The following is an 18,976-nucleotide window of genomic DNA, read 5'->3' on the forward strand; positions in this document are numbered from 1 at the left end:
GAAGCGACTGGTAATCTAATCGCAGCGTACGCGATCGGGATCCACGAGCGGCGCCTGCAGAAATCGGAGAACAAGGCCCGATAGTCTCTCCGCTCCTTCGAGGTCGGGGGCGATCGAGAAGAACCGATAGATCGCGCGACCGCTCCATTGACAAGATTAAAGTTCTATTACCGACGAAGAATTAGAGGTAAACGCCTAGTGCCTGAGAGCTCGGAGAGAGAGCGATAAGAATAAATAAATGGTCGTCGAGAGTCCCTGCTTCATCGTGGCTCCGCCACGGGACTCCTTTGAGGACAGGGCAACACCTTCGCGACCAGAGATCGAACCTAGCGCGGTCTGCGTTCCGTCGAGAGAAAACTCTGAGCGGACGCTATCGCCTTCGGAAAGGGGATCCGAAGTGATTGGGTCCTGATTCGTTAAGACTCGTTTGATTGAGATGCTCGGACCTTCGCAGGACCTAGGCTCCTTACGGAGCGGTAAATGAAGAAGAATCGTTAGGCCTTCGATCCCTGACTTTAGGCCTGCACAGGTCACACCATTGGATCAACTTGAATACTCAGGTCCCTCAGACTTCAGGCCTTCTTCCTTAAGCACCTTGACACCAGTCTCTCGGCGTTCTTAGCACCGTTGACGTCTCGTCTCGGGCTAATGGAGACACCCAGACCTACGAACGCCGTTTCGACCGTTAGAACCTGCTCCGAACCGAAAACCAGTCTCGGTGGAGATTCTTAAGCCTAACTGCGACACCCTACGAACACTCGGACTTCTACGCTTCCGACTTCGGAAGCCACTATCGAGAGAAATCTTGAAACAGCGCGCGGCAGACTCGAACGCTGCCGCGGCGAATCTCGGCTGGAAGAGCCGACAGTCTCGACGGATCTGCGTAGTCGCAGGTGTCACGGAGACACGAAGATCTCCGAAGATCGACGACCGTCGGCGATCGTAGATGAGCGGAATTCGATTAGAATTAGCAAAAGGAGACAGCCCGATCGAAAAGTATGAGTGTCGGTGCGTCACCGGGGCGTCGCTTGCGCGGACACCCGGGTGGTCCTAGTAAAAACGGGGTACACGTGATCAATGATCTTGTAAAGAGATCATCCTTGGCCCGAGCCCGACTCACACCCTTGTCTCGTTGTAGGGGCTGGACGAGGTGCTGGTGCCCTGGCGACGCTGCCGGTCATTGTCGCCGGGCACGTTGAACGCGACATTCGGCACGGTGGTCGGGTCGATCGGTTGATAGTGGGACTGGACCGGTTGCCCGCTCGGCTGCGATTGGTGAGAGTGGGAGGAAGACGAGGGTGGACCCTCGCTTATCGAGGTCGTCGAGGCGAGAATACGGCGACCGCGTACCTGGTAACGTTGGGGGTAGCAGCGGCCGCAGCAGGCGTGCAGCAGGCCGCCCCTCGAGGCAGTGCTGTGCGCGGGAGAGGTCAGAGGCGACGGCGAGCCCGGTCTCTTCGGGGCACCGTTGAACGGCACCTCCATCTCCACGAACTCCCGATCCTGGAACACACAAAGATCAAATTGCGTTAGCGTCTTGCGAAACTTCGTGCGCCGTCGGAGAACCCAGTTCGATCGAACTGCTTTGCAATTAGGCCGTTTATCTTCGAAGGCGGTGGTAGAACTCATCCACTATATCTTAGACTTTTCAAGAAAGACTAGCGCTCGGATAGCAGAGGCTACTATAAGCTAAAGTAACCTCGCTTCAGATCAGTGGTCTGGTCCTTGGTATAAATTTTAATTTAAGTATCTGGTGTACAGTAGTCTTCATTGTCATACGAGATAAATGAGGAGACAAATTTTACATAAAAATTTTATATAAGGTGCTTAGAGTGGTTATGACTAAATTTATAGAAAAATGCTTTATCGAAAAGATGGAAGCGTTCGAAATTTTTATAAGCAAGGGTTATCAAAATATTATAGTTACAATAGGAATAACAGAAAGGATAATTGATTTCAAAGAAAAATCTGCAAAGATATACTTGGAAAAATGAATGAATAAAGCTGAGAATGTGATTAGGATCGTCATCGATTCCATAATTATTAAAATGGTCGATCATTCGATGGTTAACCCTCTTTACAATCTTAAATCTATTCTCAGCAACCATAGCTATTTATTTCTTTTTATTCCTTTTACTTTTACTTATTTTCCCACTTTATCCCGTATATTATCTCTCACTGTTCGTTCAACGAAAATGAATTTCGACCAGCGCGACACCCATGTATAAACTTAATACGACCACAAGGGGTTCAACGGATGCGAGCATTTATGATTCAATTTACGGGAACCACTTCATGGCCCAGACGAAACATCGCTTTCGTCACAGGTGCATGAAATTACATAGCACGGGGGAGGGAGAAAATCGCGTCGGTAATTGTATCCGTAACGAGTTCTTAACCGCGCCCAACTAGACGCAGTCTGAAGCCGCAGTCTGCCGAACCGAGAACTTTGATTAAAAGTAAAGATTCTTTAATTAAATTCAAGTTTGTTCATCGATCGGAGCGGCCGCTTCGTACGTACCGGGTAATTGAACGACGGCAGAAGACGGCTTCACAATTTACAAGTAGGAAAATCGAGAGTGCCTCCCCCATCGCCGTTCCCATAACCGTTGCTCGCGCGGAGCGATCTACTTCGCCGGCATCGCGAGCCGATTAAGCGCGGAGAGTCGGACGATTCGAGTATTGTGACTGTAACGCCGTGCTGTGCTTGAAAAATGTGGCAGACACTCGAATTTTATAGACGATCAGGCACTGCGAGGAACTTGGGGTTCGAGAGACGAACCAGAACTACCAAACTTTGGACGTTAACGCTGCAACTTGTGGATTTATCGCTGCCAGCGTGGCATCCGATGTCCGTTCAATTACCGCGGCCGACTGTATAAAGTTTGGCAACTGCGTTTTCTTTGGAAACATCCGTAAACGTGTAAAGCGATTATTATTTTCAAATGGGTAGAGTGACAATGTAGACGAAATTAATTTTAGAAATCGGACTTAGTCGAACAATTTGACGTTTGAAAGACAGCTAAATGTTTTAACACTTTGAAGGTGGAAAATCAAGCACACAAATTCTCATAAAATCAGGCTAGTTTAATTAATAAAAATTAATCAATAGAAATGAATCTAGCAAACTGAAAATAATGAATAACTCTCTTGCATCCTGAACATGCTAGCGAAATTCAGTTTGTTCGAACAGAGTACAATAAAAATGAGTTCCAAACACATTTATACAAAAATTCAATTAAAAGCTTATATTAAATTCTATTAAATTTAAATTCAATCTATAGTAAGTACATAAAAGCCTGTAATTAAATTTAAAACAATATTGAAGCTTTGGAACGAGTGAAACGATGCTAACATAGATATTACTATAGAATTCCGTGTCGCCCAAATTTCCCAGCTTTTAACAAGCGATAAAATAATTTAAAATAACAGCAATAAAAATTAATAAGACGGCGCAGCTTAACCCGAAAGTTTCCAAGAAGCAGTTCCAACTTCGGCGGAATTGTTTCAATTTTCCGAGCTTTTTGCCAGCGGTCGCGCTACGTCTACAAACAACATTAGGTTAGCGAGCGGGTTCTCGCCGTGATTAGAGCGACGCGATAGGCGAAATTCTGGATGCACGGGGGGCCAAGGCAACAACTGGTCCCCGACGCGATACCCGTCGCTCCCCATTGGCCGGGGTAATTCGGTAGGAGAAACAGGTTTCCGCTGGTTCGGTGGGATCGCTCGACGGTCGAAACTTTGCACGGGGTAGCACGCCGGTGGTGACGCTGGACGGGGAATGGGTCTCCGCGCGATTCGCGCTCGTTCGAGAGCGAATTCGTCTCTCGGCTCCACGCTCTCCCAGAACAATTTCCCGCGGTCCCATGGAACGCTTCGATCTCGTTGCCTTTTATAACCAACGATAACTGTCATATCCCTGGCTCGAATCGCCTCTTTTCCAATCGAGCGGGTGTACCGCGTCCTCGAAACGCGGCCCTCGACGAATCTATTTATTCGATCGCTCGATATTGAAATCCTGTTCTATTCGACAATTAGCTGTTACCAATCGTTATTAGACTGGGGATTATCGACTGCTCCGTTCCCGGATTGAAATCGGCTGCGCCACGTACGAGAGAAATAACCGTAAAACGAATTTACCGCGCGTTGGATCGCCGTGTACATCCGTGTCGCGTGTAGTTATCATTAGACTAGGGATTATGCGCGTTTGCGGTGAAAATGAATAGGCGCAATTTAGAACAGTTGTAGATTAAAAATAATTGAATAGTTCCAATACAATATTTTCAATTTATTAATATCATTAACTCTTGGTTTTTATAGTAAATGTAAGACAATTTTATTTTACACAAATATCCGTAGTCTAGCTATTACTGGACATTAAAATTATTAAAATGACTTAAACATGATTCGTCTATAGCTTTTAGCTTTATACAAATTTCCTTTAGCCATTATTATATAATGCACCTTCGTATAACACTGTAGTCGATTTATTAATAAATTCAAGATTGCCGATTTAAATAACACGATCTGACTTGGTCAAAGTTCTACGAATAAGATTATTTTGAGGATAGAGCGAACACGAATAAACTAAATTAAATTACAATCATTCTAGAGCTAAAAGAGTAAAATTCGACAGAACACCGACGAGATTTCTCTAACACGTCACGAAAATTTTAGACACACTGCAACGTTACATTTCACAAATAACCAATGCACAGTGGTGCATACGTTTGTACATTTCAAAGGGCAAGGTCCGCCAAGTGGATGCATTTATACATAATGAAGCGCGAGAACCGACAGAAGAATAGTATGCTAATCCGCCGGATGATCCAAAGAAAGCCGGAGGAAGAGGAGCGGAGAGACAGAGAGAGACAGAGAGAGAGAGAGGACTGACAGAGATAAACAGAGAAAGTGATGAGACAAGATCGTTAACACTAATCCGGGGCGAAGTGGTCCACTAATCCGAGCAGCCGGCTGCATGCTAAGAGCGGGGTCGTCTCTCAAAGGCCAAAGACGAGATGAAATCTATCCTATAAGTGCTGAACCAGGTCTAGCCGGCGCTCGGGACACTTCTAAACCCTTTCCCAGCGGTTTTCCACGAGAGACGGTCGCCCCGTCGCACGGAATCGAATCTCGAGCTCGTCTCGCGTGCTCGGAGATCGCTGGATCTATCCGGCATCCCCTCGGCGCCTCAACATACATCGTTCCTAAAATTGCGAGCGGAGAACCGTCGCGTTTCACGTCCTCGGTTTCTCTGCGTGGTCGACGAACCTGAATCATTGATTTTTCGACCGAAAATTTCATTTGCCTCGGCGCCGCGATAACGAAAAAAAAGAATGCACCGTCGAAACGTATCCAGGCTTTTCCTATTCTCTCCCGGCCGCTCGTTCTTTTTCCACTCGCGTTTCCATTGTTTAAACTCCCCGGCGAATCCCTTCGGGAGCCCTGAAATATCGAAATCTCGGATCTCTCCGTGCCCGCCGATTGAATTCCAGGTAACGGGGAAACACACCGGGAAACAGACGGCGTTCCCGTTCGTCGACTATCTCGGCTCGGTGACCCGCGAGCATATTTAAATTTCATGAATCCCCGGCATAATCCGGCGCGCACGCGACCCGGAAAATTCCGATTATTTTACATTGAACCCGCGAACGGAGTTGTTTATTCCGCGGAACGACGAGTACCAGTCTCTCCGAGTCCGCCGAGGAATCGAGTGGGCCGAGAGAGTTCCGGCGGAATCATCGCGGAGCTGGCGGACTCCATCGCGCTCGTATCTCGGACCGGTTTGTTAAATTCTGACGGTGCGTAGTGGCCACCGTTGCGGGTATTTTTTAACCCTTTGCACTCGAATGGTGACTCTGTGGCACCACTAAGATTATTTCATTACGTTCCAAAATAATTTTTATAACAATAGAATTTCGATTTAAAAAATTGGCAAGTAGTGAAACTGTTGCTACTAGTCGCAAGAATCAATTTTGTATTAATAAAAGTGCACTTTTATTGCGTAGGATAGAAATACTACGAGCCAGAAAAATTATTTTAAATTCACAGTTAAAATGACTTCGAGTGCAAAGGGTTAATCAAATTTGTACGCGGAACAGCTCGATGACGGTACTCGTTCGTGCCTTTTTTGCGCAGCGGTTGAGAGAACAAACACCACTTCCAAGATTGCCTCTTTTTCGATCGCTTATCCCCGTTTTCTACCCAGAGAGCAACAACTGTACTTGGAATTTTCGTTCGAAAGAATTAATAAGTGGATCGAGATTTCTTTATATAGATATTGTTATGCGAACTGGAAATAGCACGAAAATATTTTTCCCCGATCCGTCACTGTCCAAATGGCGGCGATGTAATTGCATTCGGTGGACGTCTGTTTTCATCGTCGCGGCTCTTTCCATTATTGCTAGTACTTCTTTTTTTAAATATCAAGAAGTGCATCAAAATTTTTCATTTAGACGTTACTATATTTGAATAGCATGGATGTACTGACTTTTATCTTTTTCTTTAGACAAATGTGTAACGCCGAGGTATCAAATATTTTCTACCGAATCACTTTCAGATCTCCTCGCAGAGCTCTACATAATTTTCCCATATCTTGTCCACTTTATTCGAAATTTAAGCCCGGTATTGCCGCGCGTATATGGCGTACAGAAGTACGAAGGACTTTCTCGATACACGGGAAACTTGCCTCGTAATTCCAGGGCGAAGCTACACCGGCGCTAAACTTTCTATTCGGACGTGTTCCGCCGGGATCAATATTTTGAAAAAAACCCCTACGCCTCCTTAAGCTCGTCTTTATCGGCCGACAGCGAAGGCCGACCGAGGCACGATGGAAATAAAATGAGCGAGCTAAAGGGGGGCGGACCGGTGTATCCGCCGACAAAGGACAGCCCTTCACCTGCCCCATTATTTTTCCCTCCTGCGAGAATCCCGTTCGTACGTCCTCGATGGCGCGCGTAATTGTAAAAATGGGCTCTCCTCGATCGACAGATGGCTTGTGCCGGGAACCGGGACGGTACTGCAGAGAACACCAAGATTTTCTGGAATCCCTTCATTTTATCCCCGTCCTCGAAACCCTCCCCGAACCCTTTCATCGGCCACGAGATTGATTAACGGTACGCACCGAACCGGATACGGTAAATTCTTCTCGATGCCCTAAGCCACTATTTCTTGTTAATGCGCGATATGAAAAATGTGAACGTTCGGATAATAGAGCTGTTATTTATATATAGTAAAGTAGAGTATTTTTAATTTAGTGCTTCAGGTCTTGTCAACTATTTTAGACTATTAGAAAATAGAAATTCTTTTTGATTGGCACAATAAATACTGTTGCTCTAAATCCTTTAAATTGTGCTACTTTTGTACCATATTTTATAACGATTTTAGAATTATTACAATTTTTTCCACTTTAATAATTTCTCGAAAATATTATATATACTGCACTTATTTCACTGCTTAAATATTAATGACGAGGTGACGGTTATTCTACCATTAAATAACGAAACAATATTCGTACTTTATTCGAGACCTTTGTCACAAGTCAGACTCGTCATAGTACGACAAGAGGTTAATATAATATGTCCGACTCGTTACGAAGATTTGGAGCACGATCTACTAAATATGAATGCTCATCTTCCGAATCGGAATAAGATCTGTTATTAATACTTTAGCATTAGAGTAAAGGTCAGCATCGCATATACCACGTCTTCCGTATACTGCTCTTTTAATGACACGACGTCTTATCAAAAGCTGATGTTTAAATTACGATTGCATATTGTCGTAATAATTGTTTCCATTCTATTATCATCTTATTATTACTATTATTACTATATTAAATGTTTGCAGAAAAATTAAGAGAGAAGTGAATTTTGCTAATCGACGCAACCGCGAAAGAAATCATAAGACTAACACAGAACAACGCAAAGTCCTTGTCACGATTAAAAGGGTTAATATTCGCGAAGCTTACGGTCATAGAGCCTCGAATCGAGTCTATTGATCGCTAGCGAACGTCGCGGTGCCGTCGACGTTATCGAGTCCACGGGAAGAACGGACTCGCGAGGTAAGTTTGTCTCGGAGCGCAACTTGGACGGTTCTTTGTCGCGGCAACAGGGGACGAGGATCCGCGCCCCACTTTGATCAATGGACAAAGGCTCTCGCCACACGGTTCGGCAATAGCAGAGCAGAGCAGGCCGATCAATCTTTTCCCGCTGGCCAGGCTCGATTTCACTCGGACACGGACGTCGGGAGCACATCCTCCGGCAGCACAACAGTTCGCCGGCTAAAGCAAACTCGTTAAAAGAACACGGAGCCGGAGACGCAGGGCGAAGACGGGACACGGAACTTTCGCCGGGGAAACCTGACAGGGGAGCTTAATTAATACCGGTGTGCCCGAGAGGAAAAACGTTTCAGCTGAGCGCACGTGGCCGAAGCCGAACAATTTCCTACCGAATCGCCGGGGCACCTCTCGACTCTCGATATTTCTTGCACGTTGTCCGTCCATTTATCTCGTTCAACTTCATCCGCGATACTGTATCTGATTACCCGGTTTTCGCGGGATTTTAGCTTCGCGTTCAACGTTCTCGTAATTACCAATTTTTATTCTCGATGGCGGCTTTCTGTTTGTGAGATAGTAGAGACGCAACAGAGACGTTGTTCACGAATTACCTAGGTTGATAATGACTTAAATAAATTTATAAGAAATTGAAAAGAAAAGAAAATTTCAATTTAGAAAAGATTGAGAAGGAATATTTTAATTTCAATATTGTCTGACTGCTTATTTCGTTTTCATTTTCTTCGCGTTCTGATTAAATCCGCGAGTCGATATTCGAAAGCATTTTCAAAACGAACCCGTCGAGTTCCTTTTAAAGGTTTCTGGAAAATTGAATGCGACTGCTCGGGGCGGTCGCAGGCGGGACATTCCGTGCAGATTTTATATTCGGCGAGCGTTCGATTTTCTGGCGAGATAAACAGGCCTGGTGGGAACAGCGTGGCGGCCAGACGTAGTTCCGTGTAAAAAGAAATCGTGGAGAACCCGCTTCTATAAACAGACCGACGCCCGGCTATTTCGGTACCAGGCGAATTGTAAAGGTGGTTATAAACGCACTGACCTCTCCAAGATGGTGACGCGTGACATGACACCGTTTCGGAGGGGCCACCAATTGCTGACTTCTATTTAGCGCAGCCATTGATCTAGCCTCCGAACCGTTTAAATATAAGTTAAAGAAATTCCAAGCGTCGTTCACCTCGCCGCCGGAACACGTCTAAAACCAGAAACGCGCTGATCGTTCGCGTGCGAACACGCGCGTTTCGTCTTCGACGTTTTTCCGTTCTTCGCGAAATTCGGTGGGAGAATCGAACGCTGACAGATTTTTGTTCGCATCGATCGAATGCGAAAGCGAAAATATATAGGAAATATCGAGAGCTTCGAACGACTGTAACAAATGAACAATTGCTTATACGTTCCACGTGGAAAACTCACTTCAAAAATTCACTCGAGATCTAAGTAACTTGGTTAATGAAACTAGAAGGTTAAAATTAACCACGGTGCATGGTATTTTTATTCTTTTGCACGCGACACTGAGCGCGTTAAGTAACAGCTAGACCGCGGATTTTATGCATTTATGACAAATATAGGGTAGCAAAATAATCTGGAAATATTTGATCGCCTCTTAACACGTTATTAAAATTATTATAAGAAGATAATTGTAATTAACGAAGATAATTTTTATTTTGTACAAAAATCCTATAACAATGCATCTGATTTTTCAATTTAGGAATGCAATACAAATACGATGCTATGGAATAGACAAAAATAATGGAAATATTATATATATACTAATTATTATATAAATACTAATAAAAGCAATACAAATTATAGAATAATTGTGAATAATTATAAATTATTTTATTTAATATTACAAATTGTTCAAACGATTCAGATTAAGTTTTCCATGTACATTGAACTGGTTTTCTAAGCGACCAGTTCGAGAAAGAGCAATCTCCGCAATCCGACGCACGCAAGCACGTGCTGGACGTCCCCGTGGCCCTCCGGCTTTTATTTCGAGGGCCTCGAGAGCTGTTATAGACGACAAGGATCGGCGAAGATGGACGCGTCCGACGGCGACACCATTTTAGAAATGCAGCGACCGCGAGCCTCGGCCAGGATGGATATGCATTCCCCGCTTAATAGTGTCAGCCGATCAGAGTTCGTAAATCCAGCTGGGCCATCCCCGTGCCCCATAAATAACTCGCTACGCCGTCCGACTTGACCCCGGGACGCTCCTCGCAATTTTACAGTCGCCCGGCTACCTAAACCGAACGCTCTTCCCCATCCTATTTCCTGAGATTGCCCAGGCGGACCTCGGATTCGTCCACGGCAACAGGAAAAGTCTGACGATACCTCGTCGGGAAAAACGAAAACGCGTACGCGAACCAGATCATAGTGATTCTTGAATCCTAGTCCATATTTCTAATCGACATTTGCTATAACTTTTCATCTTTCTAAGCGCATGGTAGTTCGTTCAAAAATTGTTATCTATATTTTGTTAAATATCTCCTGTTCTTTGTATAATTTGCTTATAACAAAAATTCGTGCTTAAAAAGCAACATATAATTAAAATATTTTAGGAAGTGTGATATAAGTGAAAATTATTACTTTCGTAATTTGATGAAAACTCTAGATTTCGAATTACTAAGTACAGTAGCTCGCTGAAAATCTGTTATCTATATTTTGTTATAATATCTCCTATTATTTATATAATTTACTTAAAAAAGTCGTACTTCATAAAAAGCAACATACAATTAAAATATATTATTTTGAGAAACGAGATATAAATAAAAAGAATTACTGATTGTAATTTTATTAAAACTCTAGATTTCGACTTAATAAGCACTTATTAATAAATACTCTTATCTTAACGATCTATTAGATGTACAACACTATAATGGATCCTTCAGTCGGATTCGCCGATCAATTAAGGAAACAAATAATCGCGTGATTGGAAAACGAGACGAGCGCGAACGAGAGATGGAAAAGCGGCGTATATTCAGGGAATTCGGAAAAAGTGGGAACAGGTCCGGGATAAATGGAGCCGGCGCGGCGCGAGAATTAAAACCGGCGGCTCGCCGGCGTGGAAACTCGCAGCCGTTGGGGAAAGCGTGAAAACGGCGAGCGAAAGTCTGCCCTGCCTGTTTGAATATCCGTGGCCGGGCGGCGACGACGCCGAAAAAAAGGGGGTAACACGGCTGACCTCCTGTGAATTTAATATCGTCCAGCTGGAAATAAACGTGGCGGAAAGGGGCTGACGGCAAGAAGGAGACCGGAACGGACGGAAGACAGAGAGAGAGGGAACCGGCTACGCTCTTGGACGGAAAGAAAAATTCGTGCGCGACACCGTGACCCGGCGACGAACCTTTCCCTCTCGCGATCGATCTGCAAGGTGCACGCAAATTTCCATTACATAGGTGCCGGAAGACTAATGCCTCCTGTCGAGACAGAAATTTTATGAGATACCAGGAAATATCTGGAGAAAGTATTCATTTTTTTATGCGAAAGCTGCTACTTTAGATTTTAGAGACAGATGTCTGTTCTTTTTCGATGTGTATGTTTTTCTTTTTCCTCTAGGAATGGGAGACTGATTTATGATCTTATTATACCTCTAATATGGAGAAAGATACTTATTTTGATTGTAATCTGTTGAGAGGTTATGACGAAATATTTTGTTAGAAAACTTCAATGTAAATGACGACTTTTCTCGTCATCGAAGTTTTTTAAAACCTATGTGGAACGCATAGGTTTTATGTCTTACTCATTAAAGTATAATGTGATCATATGGTAACACTATGAATTTGCACAATTTAATTTCCAAGGTTGCCAAGATATTCATATGTACTGTATAGCGGCGACCGTATATTTAAGAATTATTTTATAATTCTAAAATTTTGTATATTTAAGAATTATTTTATAATTCTAAAAGATAATAGAGCATGATAATACAACTTCATTCTGCAAAGAAGAAAGGTCCCTATTGTGAAACGAGCTGAACAAAAGTTAATTACCCGGTTAACAGGTGAACCAGCGAGCTGACCCGGGGTCAGACTAAACACCTAAACTGGCTTAGGATCCTGAAGCTGCGAGAAAGCAGCTAAAAATCGCGGTACGCAGATGCGACCGGAGATTCACGGAGGTCGAAACGTCGGCGCCGCGAAACGAGCCCACTTTCGCAGGCAAAAGCCCGCGAAAACGTAGTCGCAAGGTGTTCCCGAGGCGGACACGAGAGCGAGAACACTTTCTTCCGCGACGCTTGCCTCGGCTGTGCCACGCGGATCGGAAAATCCGATGGGGGCTGCGCTATTCTCAGCTCTCTTTAACGCCGTTTCCCGGCTATAATTAGTCCCCGGTATGACGTCTCGCCCCGACAGCTTCGATTCCGATGAGATTCGATCGAGGCCGACCACGGCCCGGAAGAAATCAATACGCCGACACGAAGATACCGATTGGCCCCGGCGTCTGATACTCGCGAGCTGCGCAACCAACGAGGGAGCGTGTTCCCTCTCGTATTCGAAACGAGCGGGGGATACCGTTCCAGAATCCCTCGGCGGCGGAGCCGCGAAAAACAACACCGGTGCTTACCCGAACGCGCTGGCCACGGACGACCGAACAACGAGAATCTTGAGGGATCCGTGATTGACTGGTGTCTAAACACTCGTGTAGCTGGATCGAGCCCTCAGAACCCCGGTGTATACTATGTTCGACGAGATTAGAGCGCCGATTGATCGCGTCCCGAGAAGAAACTACTTACGTACTCTAGTCGTCAAGGTGGGTCTTCTTCCTTGAAACCCGCCTCTGTTCGTCCCCCCGTCGAAGGATAAACAAACAAGAAACGTGACCAAAGATGCGGATTTTCGTCGACCAGCACCGCCGCTTCCTCTATCGAATAAAATACTTTGTCTGGCTTGAGAAATAGCCACTTGCCGCCGCCGAGTTTTGGCAACACTCTGTTGCGATTCTTCCCGCAATAAGTCCGGTTGCCAACGTCAATTCGAAGATCAAAGCAACTTTCAGCCCGGACTCTGGCCAGACACACCGTTCTCGGAACGTGGCCGGCCCACAGTGTGTCACAACTTTGGCTTTTCCTAATTAAATAAATCGAGCAGCGCGCAGTTTGTGTGCTCTTCCCTCGTGGATCGGTTTAGATCAATAAATTCGCGGAGCGTCGCGGGGATAGAGAGCGGTTGGAAAGAAGCGGTGAGAAAAGTGGACGCTGCCAGCGACCGCGGGAAGTGGATTCGGACGGTTAGAGGCGGACGGCTGGTAGCGGGGGTTAAGATCATCCTGTTCCAACGAGACCGGCCATATCCGAGCGAGCCGGCATTCAACGGCCGCACAATGCGCCAAGTATAAACGCGGCGCGCAACTTCGCGCGAATAAAGAATAAGCGTGCAGACTTATTGTGCAACGGAGTTGGCACCGGCACGCTGAAAATTCCTAGGCGAAGCTGACCGTCTAGACCAGAGACGAGAGAAGACGGAGCGCGATTTTTGGTGGAACGATCGAACCGATGCGGTACATTTTTAGATGGGTTTTCGGATGATTATAGAAGCTGTATTGATAGGTTTGCGCAAACGTTGTCAAACACGATCTTTCGTCTTCTCGGAAAGCGAGAGATTTAATATAGCTTTGACAAGTTTCTTCACTTTTCTGAAATTTATATGGATATGTTAAATGTGCAATGATTGTATCAAACACTGTAATTACCTAAAAGGTAATTTAATCTTTCTAATATTCTCATGACGATGTCAAATCGCGTCTAATAATTGGATAAAATATTATATAAAATATATAAAAAATATTATATATGCGATCTATATTAATGAAGACCTAACTATAATACTCAAGAAGACAGTTTTCTGTAACTTATAATCTTCATAATGGCATCAACGAAGTAAATTAATTGAACGAAACATTATCCAAACAAATGCAATCAAATGTAATCAAACAATTATAACACAATATCAAACAATTATAATACAATATCAAATAATTATAATTATTTTTACGATTTCTGCAGAACATATTTCCAAGCAATAACGGATATATAATTCCAACAAATATTCGAATCAGCAAGCTTCGATCAACCGAGCATCCTCCCATCGAATTCGCCTCCGCCTCTATCTAAAACGCTGCCTCGCAATAATGTCTTATTCTACAATTCCGACATCCGGATGCAGCTGCAAAATGGCTGCAATTTCCGTGAATTGCCGGTAGATTTGCATAAGGATCATCGGAATATCCTTCGAGCGGAGTCCCAGCGTCTCGCCGGTGCGATCCTGTGACACTATCGTGTTCCATTCTGGCCGACGAGGGAATTCGGAATCGGTAGCGTATTACCAATTACAGGGGACACACGAGGACATTCGAGAGCAGCGGAAAACGCGGAGACCTGGGATGGGATGGGGAGGGAAAGCGTCGCGTTTCTTTCGCTAACGGACAGAAGGATGGAATGTTCCGATTGGGTAAAAAGGGAGGACGGGAGCGCGGAATGTCCGGGTGTCGTAGCCAGTGTTTCACCGGTCCGGGGAGTTGTTCCAGCGTAATTAAACTGTTCCACGGGAAGCATCTGACGCGTGGCCGCCGCCGCCGCCGCTCCGCCTCGATTTAATCATTCCTGACGTCAAACCGTGAGCCAGATCGTATCCCGTCAAGTTTCCAACTTGATCAAGCATTCTTCCCTCTCCTCCGCTCGACTCCCTTCTCCCCCCTATCCGAAACGTGCACGAAGTTAGTTTAAATCGGCCAGAAAGTTCCACTTCGAGGGCTCGTTGCGGACTCCTACTGGGTTACATTAATCAATCTTCCGCGGGTTCAACGATTACCGCAAACAGACCCCCGAACGGAAACGAAAAGCTGAATGCCGAGAGTCTCGGAACAACCGCGGCTTAAAATCCGGCCGGCCCGTTCTCCGGCTGAAGTAAATTAAATGTTCCGCGGCCGAACACCGGGTGCGCGACCAATTAAACCGATGCAACGAGGAATTAAAAGTGAGTCCTGACCGGTCGTGCGGAAAGTCGAACCGACGAACGCGAAGGGAATCGGAATGACCGATTCGCGTCGAGATATAACTCCTATATTTCGTAACGGAAATCCTTCTTGCCTCTCTTTGATCTTTCGCGTCCCCGTCTGTTTCATCAAAGCGCGACGCAGTGAAACAATTTTAACGATATCTTTCCAACCTCGCGACCGGCGTTTGTCGCGGTCGGATTGATTTATTTTCGCGTGTATTAGTGGATTATTACCGCAGCAGGATAAATAAATAAATCAATAAATAACGGGGAAGGTTAACGCTTGCTTTCTGCCACGGAGAACGGACGGAGATTCACGGTCCAATTAACCGCGAGGCGAGCATGTGTCGGACTGTTGGAAAAGGTTCCAACCTTTAGCGAGGCTACGGCACCCTTGAAAAGACTAATGCACGGTCGAAACCGTGACCTCTGGTCTATAATTATCGATCGTGGGCGCGATACATCGCGCGATTAGGCGTCCGCGCGGCCCGCAATAAAAAGCGATCGCGAGAAACGGTTTACAAAGCGAAATGTCGAAAAACCAGATTATTTCGAGAACGATCTGGTGTTTAACGCCGCCGCGGGCCGGACGACGTCTAACCGGCGAACGTTCGCGTGACGGAATTATGTGTGTACACTTAAAAATGAATTTCTGCTTGATGGATCGGGCGTACCGAATTGCATTACGGCCTGCGAACACACGTACACGAGGCGATTTACACCGTGACATTTACAACGATCTTAACCCTCGAATACTTTCGCCGAGTAGATTTCTCTGCCCCCTCCCCCTCCGCCGCCGCCTAACGTTTCTATTCATAACTCCGGCATTATTGCTGTTTTGTCAGTCAGATAAATGAATGAAACGTGCAATCGGGCACGTGATAAATAGACTGCGCGTTTCCGACTAAAATAACCGGGTTAAATACAAATCCGTGAATACATAGGAAGAATTGAGGAATATTTTCGAATAAATGCAATTTACTGAAATAATGAAAAGGGGAAAGATATTTTTATCATAGTTAGATATATCTTAAACAATTCTTATTTTGCACGATAATCAGCAGTTTAATTTTAGTTTTAATTTTAATAATAAATGTTATATTTTACTGTGTTCCAGGATATACTAATCTTTTATTCTCTCTAAAACAATTACTTAAAAATATAAATAATGTAAAATATTAAAAATATAAATATTAAAAATATAAATAAAATAGCTATTTGCAATTTTTAAACTGGATAGAAACCACCCTATAATGCCACTTACACAAGTCCAAACGGCGAAGGTACTCGAGGTTATTTTTTAGCGAAACGTTCAATGATGTCATCTAGCTATCGAGAGCTGTATTAGCTTTTAATTAGGAGTCACGGCAGCGTGATTTTGTCTTCTTATTTTTATAGGCATCTTGGGACGTCGAGCATCCCACGCGTCGCTTTATATAACTTTAACTAACGCGCCCATCCAGGGTTAATAATTCCTCGCGCTTCGTCCACGTCACCGTTTACTTTCATTCATAAATAGTGATGCAAGAAGAATTAAATTCGATTCAGTAGAAATTAAGTTTCTTAGAAAAATTATAGAAAAATTATATTATAATGATATAGAAAAATATTTATAGAAAAATTAGCGTCACTGTCTTATTCTCTATTTCGTCCTTAATACAGTCCACTTTGAATTATGTAAATATTGCTTTTCGTTTGGTTTTTCCGGGTTTTTTCCCCAAACCCTAGTAAAACCGTGAAATACGGCCGGTATTCTTCGCACAGGCATCGCTTTTTCGCCCGGCACTAAGAGGGTTAATAATATCCATATTTACTAGACTATGTGTGGATAATATCCATATTTATTGGACTATGTATGGATAATGTCCACATTTATTAGACTATGTATGGATAATATCCATATTTACTAGACCATACGTGGAATCTTCATCAGAAGTCCAACTCGTTATAGAAAAAGAACTGCCTGGTGATATCCGTGAAAACAAGAAGAAGATTTAAAAGAAAGCGAGAGAATCTTGGAGAATAAACGTCGCTACGAGCCGTCAGGAAACCGACGAGCAAAGACGTAAGAGCGTCGCGGCCGAGGTGTGAACGAACGCGACGGTTCGCCGTGAGTCGGAGCGCGGACTGTTACGCGATATTCTGCAATCGGGTTCGCGGTTTCTCGAGACGGGGGGACGGTAGGCGGTTCGGACGTCCGCAGGAAGCAGGAGGGCGCGAAGACGGTGACACGCGAACGTGCTCAAAAAGCAGCAGAAAAGGCGGCGCGGGAAGTGGAACGAGGCGGCCCGAGGCGGTGTACGGGATTTTTCTTGACGACTCGACAAAGCCAGCCGGAATCGCATTCGTTTCTGGGTTAAGTACACCTGCCACGACGGGAAGCTGCGGACAGAAGGGCGAGACTACCCTCAAACAAGTCTGCTGTGCCGCGCTGTTCAAAAGGGACGAACGTGATTGGAAGCTGATAAGAAGAGAGAGAGAGAGAGAGAGAGTGAGAGAGAGAGGAGAGGAGAGGCCAGATGTCCGGGGCCACGGCCGGCGAAAACACCGGAGGAATTCCGTGGCAGAGCCTTTCTAAAACCTGACGGGAATAACTGATGGGGCTGGAATTAATATCCTTTGTAGGGACATCTTGTTTCCGCGGAGCAGAGATTCCGCGGATAGCACTATAATGCTCGACGATCTCCGCGCGGGGCGGTTACGCTCGAATCGAATTTTGGGAGGGCGAATTAACTCGAAGTATCCACGACACTGTCTTTCCATTTTCTCAGTCATCAGAGCATGCACTGTTATGTTTTATTTTTATTTTCTTGAAATAATTATTAAGGACATACGTACGTCAACACTAGGTTTACAGAATTCGTCAAAATAATCGTCAAACTATTTTTTAATTTATAATTACTGTGAGAATTTATATTTACTTTAGAATTTGTGAGTCATTTGTACGTGTTGCCTTCGATAAATATTATAAAAATAATAACAATATATAACAGAACGAACTTATTGTTAAAGTTAATTATAACACTCCTAAAAAATAGAAATATACATGTTATTGTCAATCTTTTAAACAAGTATAAAACAGCTGAATTTAGTCCTCCGTAAATCTATTGTTAACCTTCAGCGTTAACCCTATACAGTCATATGTTTACTCTCAGCCACCGGAACTATTTATTTATCTTTTCTACTGTTTTAATTTTTACAGAAAATTAAAATATATTATTATACCACATGTATGTAATTTTTAAAAAAGAATAAATAAATTTTGTTTTCCCCTCCTCAATCTTATACATACATATATTATCTAGTACTGTTGATTCGACAAAATTAATTCCGATTAGCATGAAAATTTACGTGAAAAATTAATAGTGAAAATTAACGTGAAAATTTAATAGGAAAAAGGTTCACACAGAACACTGAAATCCCGGTACGCGTTTCCTCTGTTGCATTCCTCCGATCTCATGGTCCACTTTGGCCCGCGTCCGATCGATACGAAAACCCCGTACGGCAACCATCGCGCAGATATGAAAAACTGTATGGAGCCGTAGATGTACCCAATCGATTCGCGGGGCAGGAGGCTCAAAGGGAAAACGGTCGGAACGAAACGAGCGAGGCGGAGGCGGAGGAGGAGGAGGAGGTGGAGGAGCAGAGAAGCCGTCCCCGTTTCGCCCGGCGACGAAATCCTCCTTTGTGGACGAAGAGGCGCACGGTTCATTAAGCCCCGCGCGAGCCTCGTTTAATTTCGCGGCGTCACTCCGGGAAACGTCATGTTATCTGAGCCCGGTTCATTCTCGGGTGAGAAGCAACGTCGCCGCTTAAAATCCAGGAGCCTGGTTCTCGGTCGCGCGCGCGGGCTGCGGCGTAATTTGAATAAACCCCCTCTGTTCGCGTCTAATTTTAGCCGGCGTGCTCTCGCGCG

At 44.6% G+C, this 18,976-nt stretch overlaps 1 protein-coding gene across 8 annotated transcripts in view; it reads right to left on the bottom strand.

The window, feature by feature from the left end:
* Nucleotides 1–18,976, bottom strand: part of Shal (potassium voltage-gated channel protein Shal) — a 168,613-nt gene that overhangs the window by 47,111 nt on the left and 102,526 nt on the right. For all 8 annotated transcript variants that reach the window (XM_078193175.1, XM_078193176.1, XM_078193182.1 and 5 more), the window contains exon 4: nt 1,351–1,503. In XM_078193175.1, the coding sequence (XP_078049301.1) occupies nt 1,351–1,503 (153 nt within the window). The remainder of the gene's footprint in view (nt 1–1,350; nt 1,504–18,976) is intronic.

The sequence above is a fragment of the Augochlora pura genome, chromosome 10 (assembly GCF_028453695.1).
Source record: "Augochlora pura isolate Apur16 chromosome 10, APUR_v2.2.1, whole genome shotgun sequence".
NCBI classification, from domain to species: Eukaryota; Metazoa; Arthropoda; class Insecta; order Hymenoptera; family Halictidae; genus Augochlora; species Augochlora pura.